This window comes from Astyanax mexicanus, chromosome 6, assembly GCF_023375975.1.
Source record: "Astyanax mexicanus isolate ESR-SI-001 chromosome 6, AstMex3_surface, whole genome shotgun sequence".
Taxonomy (NCBI): domain Eukaryota; kingdom Metazoa; phylum Chordata; class Actinopteri; order Characiformes; family Acestrorhamphidae; genus Astyanax; species Astyanax mexicanus.
This window is the reverse complement of record NC_064413.1, coordinates 44,042,238-44,057,489: the sequence shown is the minus strand read 5'-3', so window position 1 is coordinate 44,057,489 and position 15,252 is coordinate 44,042,238. Positions and strand designations below refer to the sequence as shown.

At 37.3% G+C, this 15,252-nt stretch overlaps 1 protein-coding gene across 1 annotated transcript in view; it reads right to left on the bottom strand.

The window, feature by feature from the left end:
• Window positions 1–4,046: 4,046 nt before the first annotated feature.
• Window positions 4,047–15,252, bottom strand: part of vstm2a (V-set and transmembrane domain containing 2A) — a 53,172-nt gene continuing 41,966 nt past the window's right edge. The window contains exons 3-5 of the mRNA XM_007233394.4: window positions 12,315–12,365; window positions 11,607–11,937; window positions 4,047–4,426 (exon numbers count right to left, since the gene is read on the bottom strand). Of these exons, the coding sequence (XP_007233456.2) occupies window positions 4,350–4,426; window positions 11,607–11,937; window positions 12,315–12,365 (459 nt within the window). The 3' untranslated portion in view covers window positions 4,047–4,349. The remainder of the gene's footprint in view (window positions 4,427–11,606; window positions 11,938–12,314; window positions 12,366–15,252) is intronic.

Below are 15,252 nucleotides of genomic sequence, written 5' to 3'. Positions count from 1 at the left end.
TGGTTAACCCTCATACACTTATTACCAACAGCAAATAAATCAGTGTTAAATCAACACTATTAGTGTTAAATGAACACTGCAAATGTTGCATATTAAGATGATTTAAGAGAGTTAATTTAACACTGGCAAATTTGCTGTAATCCCTGAGGCTTAGAAATGTGTAAATCCATGCAAAGGAAAGCAAAGCAATGCAACCTGGCTGAGTAGTTCCTAAGTTATATTAGTGGGAGAAAAAGCCAGAAACCACCAACGACTCTGAAGAGTTAAAAAAAAAAAATTATATCATCAATATCATGTAGCTGAGTTTAAGTATGTAGTGCATTGTGTGTTAGTTATAGTTATTTGCATTTTGTTGGCAGATGTCTCATGCAAAACATGAGTTAATTACTATAGTAAAAGCCCTTGAGTGTAGATGTTTGAACAACATTAACGATGCAGTCGCAAAGCAATTTAATTATGTTTCACATCGTTCTGAATGCACAGGGAAACATTTGGGGAGGCTTTATACACAAATGCTTAATTTTCCAAGTGTTAGTTTGATAAATATCTTCTTTTCTTTTGCCAGAACCGTTTTTTAATATGTAGAAAGGTTGAAGTAAATACTGCAATTCAAACCATACATTCCAGACACATCTCTGTATCCGAAATAAGGGATAAAATGCACACAGTATTCCGAGTAGTTGCTCAGCTAAGTCTTCAAATGTCATACAGAGAGATCCGTCACTGGCCGGCCAGGAAAGATGGTTCATTACATATCATTTCTTTTATTGACACTGTAGTACAAGCTGCCACATTGCTCTACAAAGCGTCAATGAAAACCTCATGAAATCTTTACAGTTCAGCAGGCAGTCCGTTTTGACTCGCGGCAAAGAATTCCCGAGTCAGCAGAGAATTCCCAAATCAGGAGGATTAAATTTAGATCTTCTTTTATTCTCTTTTCTTTGCTTTTTTTTCTTTTCTTTGTTTTTGTTTTTGACAGAAAGAGAATATCCATGAGATTTCCAGATGCTGAAATGTCGTGTTGTCTGTAAAGTGCTGGGTTCAGATTCTGTAGTTCGTAAGATACCGAGTTCACCTCTCAAGCTGACTGTGATCCAAGCCGGTATATCCGCAAATCCATTAGGAATCTCCCGTTAGGAAACTCCGATCCATAGAATTTCCAGTGCTCAGTTGCCGCTGTGCGTTTTTTTTCTATAGTAAAACGGTATGGTGGGGGTGGTGTTGCCGAGACATGAAATCCCAGAGATTATGGAGAAGATGTGAAGTCTCTGCAGCAAACATATCCATAAACCATTGACAACACTGTAGCCAAAACACATTTTAGTGTTTTGGAGAAAAGAAAAGAAGAGAATCATGCTGCTTGTTTAAATTACAGTGACATTTACACAGACAGTACACAGATGTTGGCACCAGATGTACAGGTCTGAACCACATTCAAAATACCTGACTTTCTTGTTCAATTGAGAATTGGCGTGTTTATCAGTGAGCTATTGGTCCATAACAAAGTCAACGCAACTATTTCAAAGGAGAATTTATACACAGTGATCCTGACCAATTCAGAGTGTGTTTCATGTTTATTTACAGGATACATATAATAATAAAAAAATGGCTTGGAGTGCTGCTGTTGACTAACTTGAAACAATGGCTAGACGGATCTGTGTTCCCTCGCCAGATGAAAGACTCTGCTCACATAGACTACACCACATAATGATGGCTGTTGGAAAGGTCACATTCAGATGTGATTATGGAGTTTGTTCCGAGGCGTCAGCTAGTCTTAATGATTTGTTTTCAGCTTGTTAATTTATGACTGCACACTAGCCTTTTTTTTCTGATTAACCATCAGAACTTCTTTACGTATTTAAACTTTTTCAAATGTTCCTGACGTGTTCTTTGGAGCAATTCCACACAAGAACCACATTTGGTTCCTTAAAAATCGAGATTTGATTGCGGTGGAAAATATGGTATAGAATTGGACACGTGCTGTGAGGACTGTACGTAGATTACATGTCCAAGCCAACAATCAAAAATGGAACTTGGCTAAGGAGTTTCATTCTACGACAATTTTGGTGATTTGATTAGAACTTGGCTCAAGATATTGTGGGCACACTATAGAGAACTTAAGGCAAGCCACCCTAAAATGATTTTATAAAATAAATAAATAAGAAAAACTTCGTCCAGTTTGCCCACATTACAACTTGAATTGACCCTTAAAAGCATTAGAAAATGAGCTGCAGTTGAAAAACATACAGTATATAACAATCACATAGTAGAGGGCCTTCCTTTTCTCATATTCCTGAAAATGTATGGCTGTGCTGTTGATGGGATTTAAACGTATAACCTCCTGTCTCTTTACAAGAAAGCAGTTAGACAGTTGTGCCACACTAGAGCTGTAAGACTCTTTTCCAAAAAGAACAGAAGGGTAAATTTACTCAAAACTGCTTTTGTTTGTATGTAGTGCAGTTAGTTTCCCAGCTCTCGAGTGGCCCTACAGTCTAAGTGCTAGACCATATAAGTTTCACTGGCTAAAGTCTCCCAGTCTGGGAACATCATATTATGGGGAAGGTTGTAACTGGTAGATGGGAGAAAACAGATAACAGGAAAAGAGAAAAGTGCAAAATACATTTCGAATGCTGCAAAGTTTTTAACCAATGTCATCTATAGAATATTTAGTAATGCTTTTAAGGCTCAACTCAATATGTATTGTTTAGCTAACAGAGATATGGAACAACAAGGAAATATATTCTTTAAATTAATGTAAAGTTGAGTTAACGCAAAAATGTTCTGTAGTCTTTACTTTATCTTATTTTGAGTTGAATGGCGTATTTGGAACCTGATGTCTAACAAGCATTTTTCTATAGTACAGTACATTAAAGTGTAATTTCTATTAAGTTCTATTGAGTTTCTGTTCCTACAGTATTTCTACTAAAGTCCTTATCTCGGACTCATCTTTCAATTGCTGTTTGTGAGGTTTTTCAGTAGCAGAGATTATATCAAATATTTTCCTAGTGTCTGTCTTTTTGTTGGCTGTGGTTTTAAGTGACAGAAGTAGATACTCGACAAATTGAGAAAAAATAAAAAATTATGTAATAAAACTTGTCTAGACAGAGAAAACGCAGCGATCAAATGTAGTGCATTTTGAAGCAGGCGGTCACCAGACTTTGCAGAAATGAGAATATGTGCTGAAGATCAAAAGGAAGCACTCAAGATGGTGGAAATAAGAGAAAATAGCACTAAATGTGTTTAAGAATCTCCCATTTTATATGATTGTAAGCGATACGGAGGGCCACCGGCTAAACAAATCCCCTCTCATAGAATGAAGAAAGAGGTTGGTATTTATTGAGCGCTTAAATGGCATTGTTGTGTGCAATTTAGCGCTCAGTAGGCTAATTAGTACATGTCCTGGCATTGTTTCTTAGACATGCTAAGTAGGCACGGTTATGGCACATGATGTGTGGAAACAGTTCTGTTTTCCTCGAACACACAACAACAGACTAACAGAGGGATAACAGAAATAAGCTCACATTTATTAAGCCAAATGAAAACTAAAAACAAAATCAAACCAAATCAGAGAGAAGCGAAACAAACCAAAAGTTACCTACAACAACAACAACAACAGAGAATGGCATGTGCATTTTAGCAAGAAGGACAGTCCGCATCAAATAAAGAACCTCAAAGAGAACCCCAAAGCAGATTTTAACAGCTTAGAACATCACACAGTTAAGCAGAACTCATCATTTACTTATCCAGCCACAATATATTTACTTAAATGCCAGTGCTGCAATGCTCATGTTTTTCTTCAGTGTCCTTGCACACATAGTATTACAGAATGAATGCAAGCTGTACAGAGTCCAAGAAGGTTTCAAATCAAATCATTATATATGCATCTGTATGTATATATTTATATATTACACAAATATAAATTCTTCCCGAACTTTAGAGCATGTCGTATTAAATTCACAGCTGAATATAAACAGAAAAAAAAATAAAAATACAACAAAAATAATATTAATAATAATAATAATAATAATAATAATAATAATACGTATGGGTGAAAGGTAGCCCATAATTCCTTGCGTCCGTGTTGTGTTTTTATCATGTGGAGCACAAAAAAAAAAAAACATAAGTCCAAGAAGACAGTCTTATCCTCCACGGCTTTTGAAAAAAAAAAAGAAAAAAAAAGTGACTCTGGTGAAGATAATTATAACATTTGGGGTGCAAATATTGGTTTTATGTAAGAGACAACTGTGCCATCCACTCCATGGAAATAGCAAGTGATTATTTTTTTTCTTTTCTCTTGGCTTTAAGAAGGACTGTTGGAACTGGAAACAAAAAAAAAGAAGAGTCACCGACTATAGCAAAGCTCCCCTCACGCAGTTGCTAGCGAAAAGCAGGATAGCAAGTCCATAGCTCGTAGATATCCTGGTACCTGGGGAAGAAATTGGGAGCATCAGTATCTTACAGCTGACAAACATCGCAGTGAATCATGGGTAGAACTATTAATCATATGTATTTATTTATTTTTTTGACAGGTTTAGCAGGTTCATGTTATAGCTTGTTATATCTACTGCAGTAAATTAATGTATCATCATAAATACAGTATGCAACACATGGAATGCTTTAACAGACCTACAGTAGGTTCGATACTCATACATATCTGACTTATGCTGCACAGAGTGAAAGAAAGAGAGAAAGAGATAGAGCTTATTTAGAGGTGTACATATTTTGCTTCAAGTTATTCGTGAAGGAAAATGAATGTTTGACCCTCCATTTTCATAGGGTAAGGACATAATCAGTTTAAAAGCTGTACTTTTGCCCGTGCTGTAAACTCTTTTATTGCAGAAATCTACACAAATAGAGATTTATATATGTGAATGCCCACCACTGGCCTGACATGTCAAGTTGCTGTCTTTACCTAAACGATTTCTGAATCCATTCAATACCTCATCCTACAGTAACATGCGGGGCGAACCACAGCTGAAAATCTGTCAGTAAGTACGTGGGTTAGGAACTCATCTATCTGAGAATCAAGCGATGCCCGCGCTGTAGCGCAAGGGCTTTATCTGACCGCCTGAGCGCACGTGCGGCATCACGCTGAATAACTTAAGCTTCATTTATAGGATAGTTTTGAAGCACTTCAAAGGCGCAGTCTTTTACATAATCCCATCCTCCATTTAAAATGTCTCTCCTGGTTTGTAAAGAGGATTGAATGAGGCACCCTTTCATTTGGTGTCAGCTGAGCCGAGTCAATTCCTCTTCCTCCAAGACGGAAAATGCAGGTTCTGTGCTTTTGCATTCAATTTCGTTTGATTGTCTGCATTGTGGTTTAGCTGTCATGATGTGCGGTACACCCTGCATTTTCTCACTGCCTCAATTTAGAGCCGGCATACTTCCCTGCATCCCTGCATCCCTACTACATCCCTGCATGATGAAAGGGCATCGTGGGTGAACTGAGGGAAAGTATCGGGGGTTTATTGAATGAGTAATTGTTCTAGTAAAGTGCTCTCGCTCTGTTTTTTTTTTTTTTTGCCCAGCACATTACGTAAAAAAAAAAAAAAAAAAATATATATATATATATATATATATATGATTTATGAATGATCATGAATTTTTTACATAGGAGTGGGTGAATTAATAGATTTCTTTTAATGGGACTCATAAAGTGGAGCAACCAGCCATGAATTTGCATTGGAAGAATCATCGTGTGAAGTATAGGCAATTAACTTCACGCATTTATTAAGGTAGAAAGCTTGTTGACTAAGAATGAGGCTGTGTTCTCGTTGGGCAATGGACACATTTTTTGTGGGTTTTTTTGTTTGCGCAGTTATTTCCTCTGATTTTCCCAGTCTTGTTTTGAACAGTGGAATTAAAATAGGTGGCCTAAAAACATCAAAGGAGATCTCGCAAACTTGTTATGAACCTGTAAAAAAAAAGGATAAAGTATAGAAAAGAAAGTGAGAGTTGGAGAAGACAGAGTGAGGGAAGGAAAGAGAGAGAGAGAGAGAGAGAGAGAGGGAGTGAGAAAGGCTGTATATTTAGCCATAAAACCCCTAATAACAAGGCAACATTGAGGAAATGGAAAATGAAATTTTCAGTAAATCACTGTGACATTTACGGGATTCTTCCGTCAGAGCGAGCGCAGCGGTTCCTTCAGAGGAGGGGCGTCTGGGGAGTCTCTCTCCCAGCCAAGTTCAATATCAGGAAAGCGTGGAGGAGAGGAGGAAGTAATAAGAGAGAGAGAGAGAGAGAGAGAGAGAGAGATGGAGGCTCACGACCCTCTGCTCCTCCCTGCCAGATTTCATTTAGCCCGCAGTGATCAAGTGAACGGGAGCATCGTGGAGAAGAAGAAGCAATCGCGCTGGGCTCCAGCTTCCCCGCGTCTCCTCCTCCTCTTTGTAGAGAATAATTAATCATTCCTGTGGGCTGTTTTTACTCAGGGCTGAAATGCTCTCAGAGCCCCCCAGTTGCACATTGCATCTATACATTTATAACCGGCTCCATCCAATTAGCTATAAGGAGAGTCGGGAGTCGTGTCAGAATGTCATGATCTGTAATTAGAGCTCACTGATCTTGGAGATGGCTTACCGTGGAGGTGTCGTTAGGTAAGGGTGCTTAAGGCACTTCAGCTGAAGAAATAAGAGCGAGCGGTAATTATGAATATAATCCCCATTGGTGTTTGCTTTGTTCATGTTGCCAAGGTTTTTGTTGGTAGCACTTTATTTAAAAGGGACCTTCGTAGGGGCTATATAACACATACATAAACACTACATACATTTATAAAGCTATACTTAAATATTTGGTAGCACTTTATTTGAAAGGGACCTTCGTAGGGGCTATATAACACATACATAAACACTTAATACATTTAGTAAAGCTGTACTTGAATATTTGGTAGCACTTTATTTGAGGGGGAGTTTTGTAGGGGCTTAATAACAACTATATAAACTCTAAATAATGCGGTAACACTTTCTATGTATCAGGTATCTATAAAGCATTATAAATGCCTTCATAAAGCTTCATAAACCATTCATAATTCTTTATTACACTTGACATTAGCCTTTCTAACTATACATAAATGTTTATAATCTCAAACAGAAAACGTTATGACACCTCAGTATAAAGCTTTATATCACAAAGCGATATAATGCATTATAATATATTTGCATTTGCTGTTCTTAGCGTTATTGGTGAGACCTGTTTCATAAAGCTTAATAGATGTTAAGTTCATTTACATAATGCTTTATCAAGATCCACAGCGATGCCTTCCCTCTAACTTCTATGTGTTATAATGAAAATTGTTTTTGTAAATGCACATAACAACTTAACATGAACACTTATAATCACTTTTCTTAGACTTTAGGTTATTTGATAAGTTGTTCCACATTACCAAAAGCATATAAAAAACTATAAATCTTCATAAGCACTTTTCACAGAAATTATGAATGGTTTATAAAGCTTTATGAATGCATTTATAATGCTTTATAGATACCTGATCCGTAGAAAGTGTTACCAATAATGCATTTCTAAAGCTATACTTAAATATTTGGTAGCACTTTATTCGAAGGGGAACTATGTAGAGGCTTTACAACAAGTACATAAACATCTAATAATGCATTTCTAAAACTATACTTGAATATTTAGTAGCACTTTATTTGTAAGGGACCTTTATACGGGCTTCATAACACATACATTAACACTTTGTAATGCATTTATAAAGCTATACTTGAATATTTGGTAGCACTTTATTTAAAAGGGACCTTTATATAGGCTTCATAACACATACATTAACACTTAATAATGCATTTATAAAGCTATACTTGAATATATAGGGGCTTCATAGCACATTCATAGGAAATTAAATAATGTATTTATACAGTAATAGCTGTGTATATTTATGAACAGTTTAAATCAGAACCTGCCAAGTAGGAGCGGTTTGTTTGTTTTGGTTAATTTATTCATTTTCTTTCATATCTTTTTAATGTTTCCTCTATTTAGCTATTTTCTCATGTCCATAAACATGAGGGACATGTATTAGCAAAACAACAAAAAAAATGGGATGATGATGATGATGATGATGATGATGATGATGATGATGATTTGTATCACAGTACAGAGATTATGATTCAATATATCCCAATGTATTGTGATACTGTAAACAAGGCAATATATTGTAATCATATATAAAAATAAAAAATAAAAAAACATAGTAGATGGGGTTTAAATACAATGCAGAATGAACCAGTGTCTGACACCAATCTTTAATTGTAAACTAATAAATTAATATCAATCTGTTTTTGGGAATCGATACAGAATTGCAGCATACAGTATCACAATATGATACAATATATCAAACGTTTCTGATACACCTACATATAAAAGCATTTAGAATTTAGTAGTTTTCAAGCATATCCAGGCATTGGATTGGTAGGAAATGCTGAGGTCTGTCTTTCAATCTCTCAATCTCTCTTTTTTTCTGGCCTCTTCTTGCTCTGACTCTGAGATGCTGTTTGTATGTGTGTGTGTGTGTGTGTGTGTGTGTGTGTGTGTGTATTAGAGAGAGAGAGAAGCATAGGGCTTGTCTGCCATTCCCCCCGTGGGACTGAGAGTGGGCTATCAGTGATTCTGTTGATGCAGAACTTCTCACCATGTTAGAATTCAGTTCCAACTGCCCAGCCGTGCCTGACAACATACAAACCAGCCCTGGCCAATCTCTCCCTGGCATGTCTGAGTGTAGCGTCTATCACTAACCCTCCTGCACTCATATCCACCCCTCTGTATCACAGGATGCTTTCATTTAAAATGCTAAATCACTTTGAATGTAGATCAAAATCATGACTGCTTCCTGTGTGTGTGTGTGTGTGTGTGTGTGTGTGTGTATGAGGTCTATTTATAAAGGCTATTGTTTTATTCATTTCTGGGCATTTTAGGGCATTTGCTCTGACAGCTTGCTTCTAATCATATCCTAATGCAGTGAAAGGTCCACGCAGGCATTATCTTTTTATAAACTCTGAAAGTTACCTAATAAAACAATTCTCCATCAACTTACTTTTACATTACGGCCTTCTTGTGGGAATCAGAATGCTCAAAAGATGCTAATAAATGTGCTATTTAGAGCGGCATCATCGCCCTTATGCGATGGCGCCTTTATTGAATTGATGAGAAGAGTTATGACTTTTACTGGCAGCAGAAACAGCCCTGTAAAGACCTTTACAGGCACTCCTATAAATTCCATTATGAGTTCTGCTGCAGTTCGTATAAAGCTTATTACAGAACCTATTAAATTTCAAAAGTTACTTTCTGAATTTGACTTCTAAATCTCGGAACTAATGCAGTCTGTCATGGTAGCTCCATTTGAGAGCTTTGAAAGCAGCGGTTTTGAGAGAGGTCGTGTAAGAAAGACATAATGTACCTCTAATTCACACCACAAAGCAAAAAGGTAATAAAAAAAACTATTTTCTTAAAGTAATTTCAGCTAGGGGTTGGTTCTCCCTGCCTGTAAAATGAGAGGTGGTAAGTATTGGGAAGTACTACCAAATGGATTAAAGTTAAATTGTAAAAAAAAAAACATACTCCTAATCATGTTCGAGAATAATGTATTATGTTTGAGTTGTACAAAAGGAAAGGAGCACCATGTAAAGTAGGAATACATTTACATTTTTTTTTAAAGATAAATAGGTAAAGTAATCTGAAAGCTCTAATCTCTTGGAGTCCCCAACCTTTTACAAGAGGCGTGTCCAATCTTGTGTTCAATCCAGAAAAGACTGGTAAGTAAAAAAAACATCAAAAAGGTCAGTATTCAAACAACATGAAAATCCATTCCAGCCCATTGCGCATAAGTTTGGACACCCCTAACGAGTCAAAAGAGCTCTCAGATAACTGTACCAATATGTCAAATATTAATAAGGTCTACCTCTTGCTCCCAATTTTGTTAGGAGAGACCAGATTATTCAAATTCAGAAGCTTATTCATCGTCCCAACGTCCAGCAGTAACATGCTCCTCTAATCAGCTGCTCAGCACTTTCACATAGCGCAGGGGTGTCCAAACTACGGCTGGCCTGCTGTTAAGCAGGTTTTTATAATGTGAGATTCAGGTGACAAAACGCTAGGTGTCAGAAACGGGCCAAAGAGTCTAAAAGCGGAGAGGGTGTGCATTTCTAGCGCAGAAAAACGGGCCAAAGAGTCTAAAAGCGGCGAGGGTGCGCATTTCTAGCACAGAAAAACAGGGAAAAAGAGTCTAAATGCGAAGAGAGTGCGCATTTCTAGCTCAGAAAAACGGGGCAAAAGAGTCTAAAAGAGGAGAGAGTGCGCATTTCTAGCGCAGAAAAACGAGGTAAAAGAGTCTAAAATTGCCGTAATTAAGGAGTTTAATATTAAGAGACGTCATGAAATTAAAAATCAATTTGAAAAATCTTAGTTTACACAACACTGTCCAAGAAAAAAAAGATAGTAAGTCAAGTAAAATGGTGTGTAAATGATATATCAGGAAAATGTATTATTTAAAGTGGTATATTTCATTATTTGTTTTATTACAGAGTCTGTGGCCCGTGACTTCAAATATATTTCTCCTTCTGGCCCTAACAAAAAGTTTGGACACCCCTGACATAGCTGAATCCTCAAAATGTAGTCAGTGTTTGTCTCCAAAATAACAACTTTTTAGGAGAAGGACAAGCTGTCTTCTCTGTCAGTGGAAGTCAATGGATTTTATTTCAAAAGGTCATTTTTTTAACATTTCTATTGGTTTGTTCATGCAATATGGAAAACCACTGTCGCAACTGATATAAGTGATAAAGTAATACATATCATATGTAATTTATACTATTTATGCTACTGTCAATTCTCAGGACATAATATAATCTAAATTAGCAGATTAGGCCTTTATGTGATTACCCATATATGTTGGAATAAGCAACTAAATATGGCATTTAATGTCTTAAAAACACTGCTCTTCTGTAAAGTGTTGCTCAATACTGTTACTCACATATGTCATATTAGGTAATGGTACTGCTTTAGGATTGGTCACTGGATTTTGATGTGTAGCATTTAGCATTTTATTTTAAACCATGCCTGCATCAAAGAGAGTGCAATAAAGCCTGGCAAACTTCAATTGCTTTGCCGATAGTTACAGTATGTAATAGCCTATGCTAAGACAATACACTGCAGTGATTTTTTTATCTATGTGTTTTTTCTCACTTTTTTTTTACTTTTTTATTTGCTAATCAGTCGTTTTCTTCATTAACAACACTTATACCTGAACATGTTTTAGTGTTTTAGGCTACTCTATTAGTCTCTGCTCTACACCCTGCTGCCTGGTGTACAACAGACAACTTTTGCTCATATTTTACTCATAAATATTGGAAACAGTAAACAATATGCTCTTTCTCAGTCTGTGCAGTTCCTCAATGTAGAACAAAAAATGTTCCGTGAGTCCATGAAATATTACAGAAACTCCAAAACCGCTATGACAGAATGTTATAGATTTCTCCATCAGGATCTGCGGACGTCTGCATTGTAAATGTGAGCGTTCTACCTCCACGTCCATTCAATAAAACCCAGTTCAATTCTAAACTTTAACAGATGGAATAGCTAAGTGAAGATACAGTCATTCTTACCTGACCCTGCGCTGTGTTTCACTGTTTTAGACTGTGATGACTGGGAGGTAGAGGTGGACTGGGAACGCTGGTCTGAACTCATGCCGTTGCTGTCCTGGCCCAGAGCCGAGCTCTTCCGGGGCTTCTTATCCGTCAGGTGCAGGGGGGACGTCTTCTTGATGAGTCCTCTGCGGACTGTGGCGTTGACCTTCAGGTAGGCCTGGGCTTTGTACTCCTTAAGTTCTCCGTAGTTGGCGTCGGTGACTCGGCACTCGTACAGCCCCTCGTCGCTCTTGCTCACCCGTGAGATCTGCAGTTTGTGGGAAATGTCGTTGCCTTGGACCTTGACTGTCTGTGGAGGAAATGTTGGACAAGGTTTAAGTAACATTCAATCTGTCATTCACTCCCAGTGTTTTGACCTTTCGTTTTACATTGATGTGAGAAAATAGCTATTGGTTCTGTAATATGCAGGCAGCCATGTCTATGCAGTACAATGCTGGCTGCCTGAAGGCAGTAAACACATCAAATCTCGGAGATTGCGTTTGACAGGCATGAGGAAAGTCTTCTGCAAACAGAATTACTTCTACTTTTATTGTTCATCGTCAAACAATGGCCAAATAATCTAAATCAAAGAATTCACACAAAATAAGATTATATACCCTATATATTATTTACAGCACCAGACTTTCAGAAGACAGAAAATATTACAAAAACTTTGAGTATACTTACACTTATTTTAGTTCCTTCATCGTCCGGGTCAGGCTCTGGTACCAGCTCCATCTAGAATTTAAAAGAAGCATCAAATGCATGAATAAGACTGCCTTCAGGTTTTCATCATTTTGAAAGTTCAGCTGCCATCATTTCTGGATATATTATATAACTATATATATAACTATATATAACTATATTATTCTCACTTGCATGCCAAAACAGCCTGTAAATATTTTACGCACTTTATAACTTTTTTTTTATTTTATTCAAGGGGAAGAAAATATGCTGCACACTTTTTCCAAGACGTTTCTTACTTGACAGCTAAAGAAATGCTGGTTTCTGGTTCATTAGAACAGTCACAGGGACAGATGGTACCTCATAAGCCATTGTCTGCTGTTTAAGGAGTGTGAAATATTCAGACAGCTCGACATCAAAAAAGCATTAACAGAAAATCTGTCAGACCAAAGAGGTACAAGGTATAGTGGAGATAAAGGGCTCCTGATTTTATCCTTAGGTGAGCTATGCTGAAATTTGAAAAAGGCTAAAAAATAGGATGGGTAGTTTGGGAGGGGCACTGGTTGATGTATGGGTTTAGAGGCAGGGTAGGAGGGAGAGGTGATTGGCTGAGTTGGCTGATAGCAGTGAGATGCAGATGGTTGGATGTCAGCAGGGGGGTGTTATTATTAATTGACTAATCCGCATATTGTACATATTGCACATCATCCTCACCTAGTGTTTTTTTTTTTTTTAAGTTTAGGAAAGGTTTATAATTTTTTTTAAGCAGGACTGGTAAGTTTCTCAACTTTAAGAGGAACACTTTTCAGCTATTCATGAAAAAATATATATGAATTAGGGTGCAGTGGCTCTTTAAAGCAATCCCTCAAAGGTCTTAAAAATGCCAAGACAGTTGATACATTTTTTTTGTGCATTATTTTTATATTTTGCAGGATTTAAATTTAAAATGTATTTTAGCCCTGCTTGTGTATTTAGTGATAGACTGAACTAAGCAGAACAAACAGCATTATTTATGGCTCAAGGCACAGGTTCATTACTGGCTTTTAGGTAGTGAAGAATACAGTATGTATTTAGAAACTGTTGGCATGGCGATAAGATAACCCCAGTTTTCTATGTGTACGAGTGGTTTCTTTGTTTTGTTTGTGTAAAAGTCTTACATTTAAATGTCTCCATAGCTGCAGATAATGTATGATAATGTATACTGTAGTTTACTGTTTTCCTAAAATATGATTTAAATAATTACACTGTCACCTTGCTTACAGTATCAGTAACCCCTGTATTGTGCTGCATATCACATAATGCCAAGTTCTTCCCAATACACAGCCCAATGGATCAATAGGTTTATTGGTTCTTTTAAAGTTGTGCCAAAAAATCCCAAATCTAAGTGTCTTAGCTATGACCTCCATTGTAGTGTAGAGAATGAAGCGAATGTTATGTGGATTGATGCCCACTAAGGTCTTGCTGACTGCAGACTTCACCCAGGCTACAGTTGTTTTAATGCAGATTTATGAAATGAAACACCTTGCAAAACCAAAGCAATCATCAGCTTTGCAAAGCCATGAGATCTGACTGGTGAAGAAATGAATGTCATGCTTAGATTTGAAAGAAAATTGAGAATAGAGAAAATTCAGCAGGCAGTATTTATTGCATATAAACCCCCCCACTACCTATAAGACTGCATTATTTACTGCAGTGAGGACAAAATCCTAATCTTACTCTCCTCCACTTCCTCCTACATGCTATACTTTATCTCCATTAGTGCCATGGAACTTTCCATCTAGTTTCATACTATAATATGCCACTCATTTAGACCAGGCCTCCAATAGCTGCCCAGTCTGAACAAATACAATTAACCTAATCGTGATCTAATGAATTTCCAATTGCAATCCTGATCCCAGGAATTCGACCGGGAGTTCAACACTCTCTTATTACCCTCTGAGTTGGTCCTTCTGGTCACCACAAAGCTAGCTTATCAGATTGTTTTACTTGTTAGAGTTTACCACAGCTAGTTACTGCTAGTTACATACACTTATTGTTAAAACCATAGACTGTGTATAGCTGGACAGAGCATCGTCTCTCATAGGTTTCTGTAATTCTACCTCCATTATTTAAATGCAACAGCTAGTGTAACCTCTGCTTATATTGTCTTTTTATTTATTTATTTTTTTTATTCAGCTCTATTCAAAAAGGTGTGGTTATTGTAAAAGGGCTGGGTTACACCTAGCCGGGGTCTGTGGAGGAACCCCTCAGAGGCGGGTTTATTTAAATGAGTAGGCGGTCTCTCCACAGTCTTTCTCCCTCCTCTGGTCTCTACTGCGCCGACTCGGGTTTCAGGATCGCCAACATGGCGGAAGATTTTGGCTTCATTTTCATTAAATGAATGGGAACGGCGACACGGCGTCCATCTTTTTTACAATCTCTGGATAAAACAAACAGTTGCAACCAGAAGAAAACATCTGATATCAAAGATCAAAGGTTTGTGGTCACGTCTGGAAGACCTGGTGTCTTGGTGTGGACTGCAGTTTTATACAGTACCAAGTTACCTCAGGCCTTCATTGCAGGCACTCGTTTGCACAATGCTACACTAATGAGGTCTTGCAATCTGTGTTCCTACCTTTTCTGGAGCCACACTTCAGTGTACTATTCCAACAGGACAATGCTCGTCCACATACTGCCGCCATTTCAAGAGCTTGTCTTTAACATACAATACAAATGCTATGCTAATGCTAGCCACATCGCTAAAACCACTTATCCCTAAATGAAAATTTGTGTGTGATGCTATTGGATGTGCTTACAACACTCCAACACCCTTACCACAATACTGTATCTGCAAGAACTGTGTGGGAATATTTGAACTGTATGAGATGGATTATTGCAGGAAACCATTAGGAACCTCTACAACTCCATGCAAAAAAAAAAAGAAACATCCAACATGTTTCTT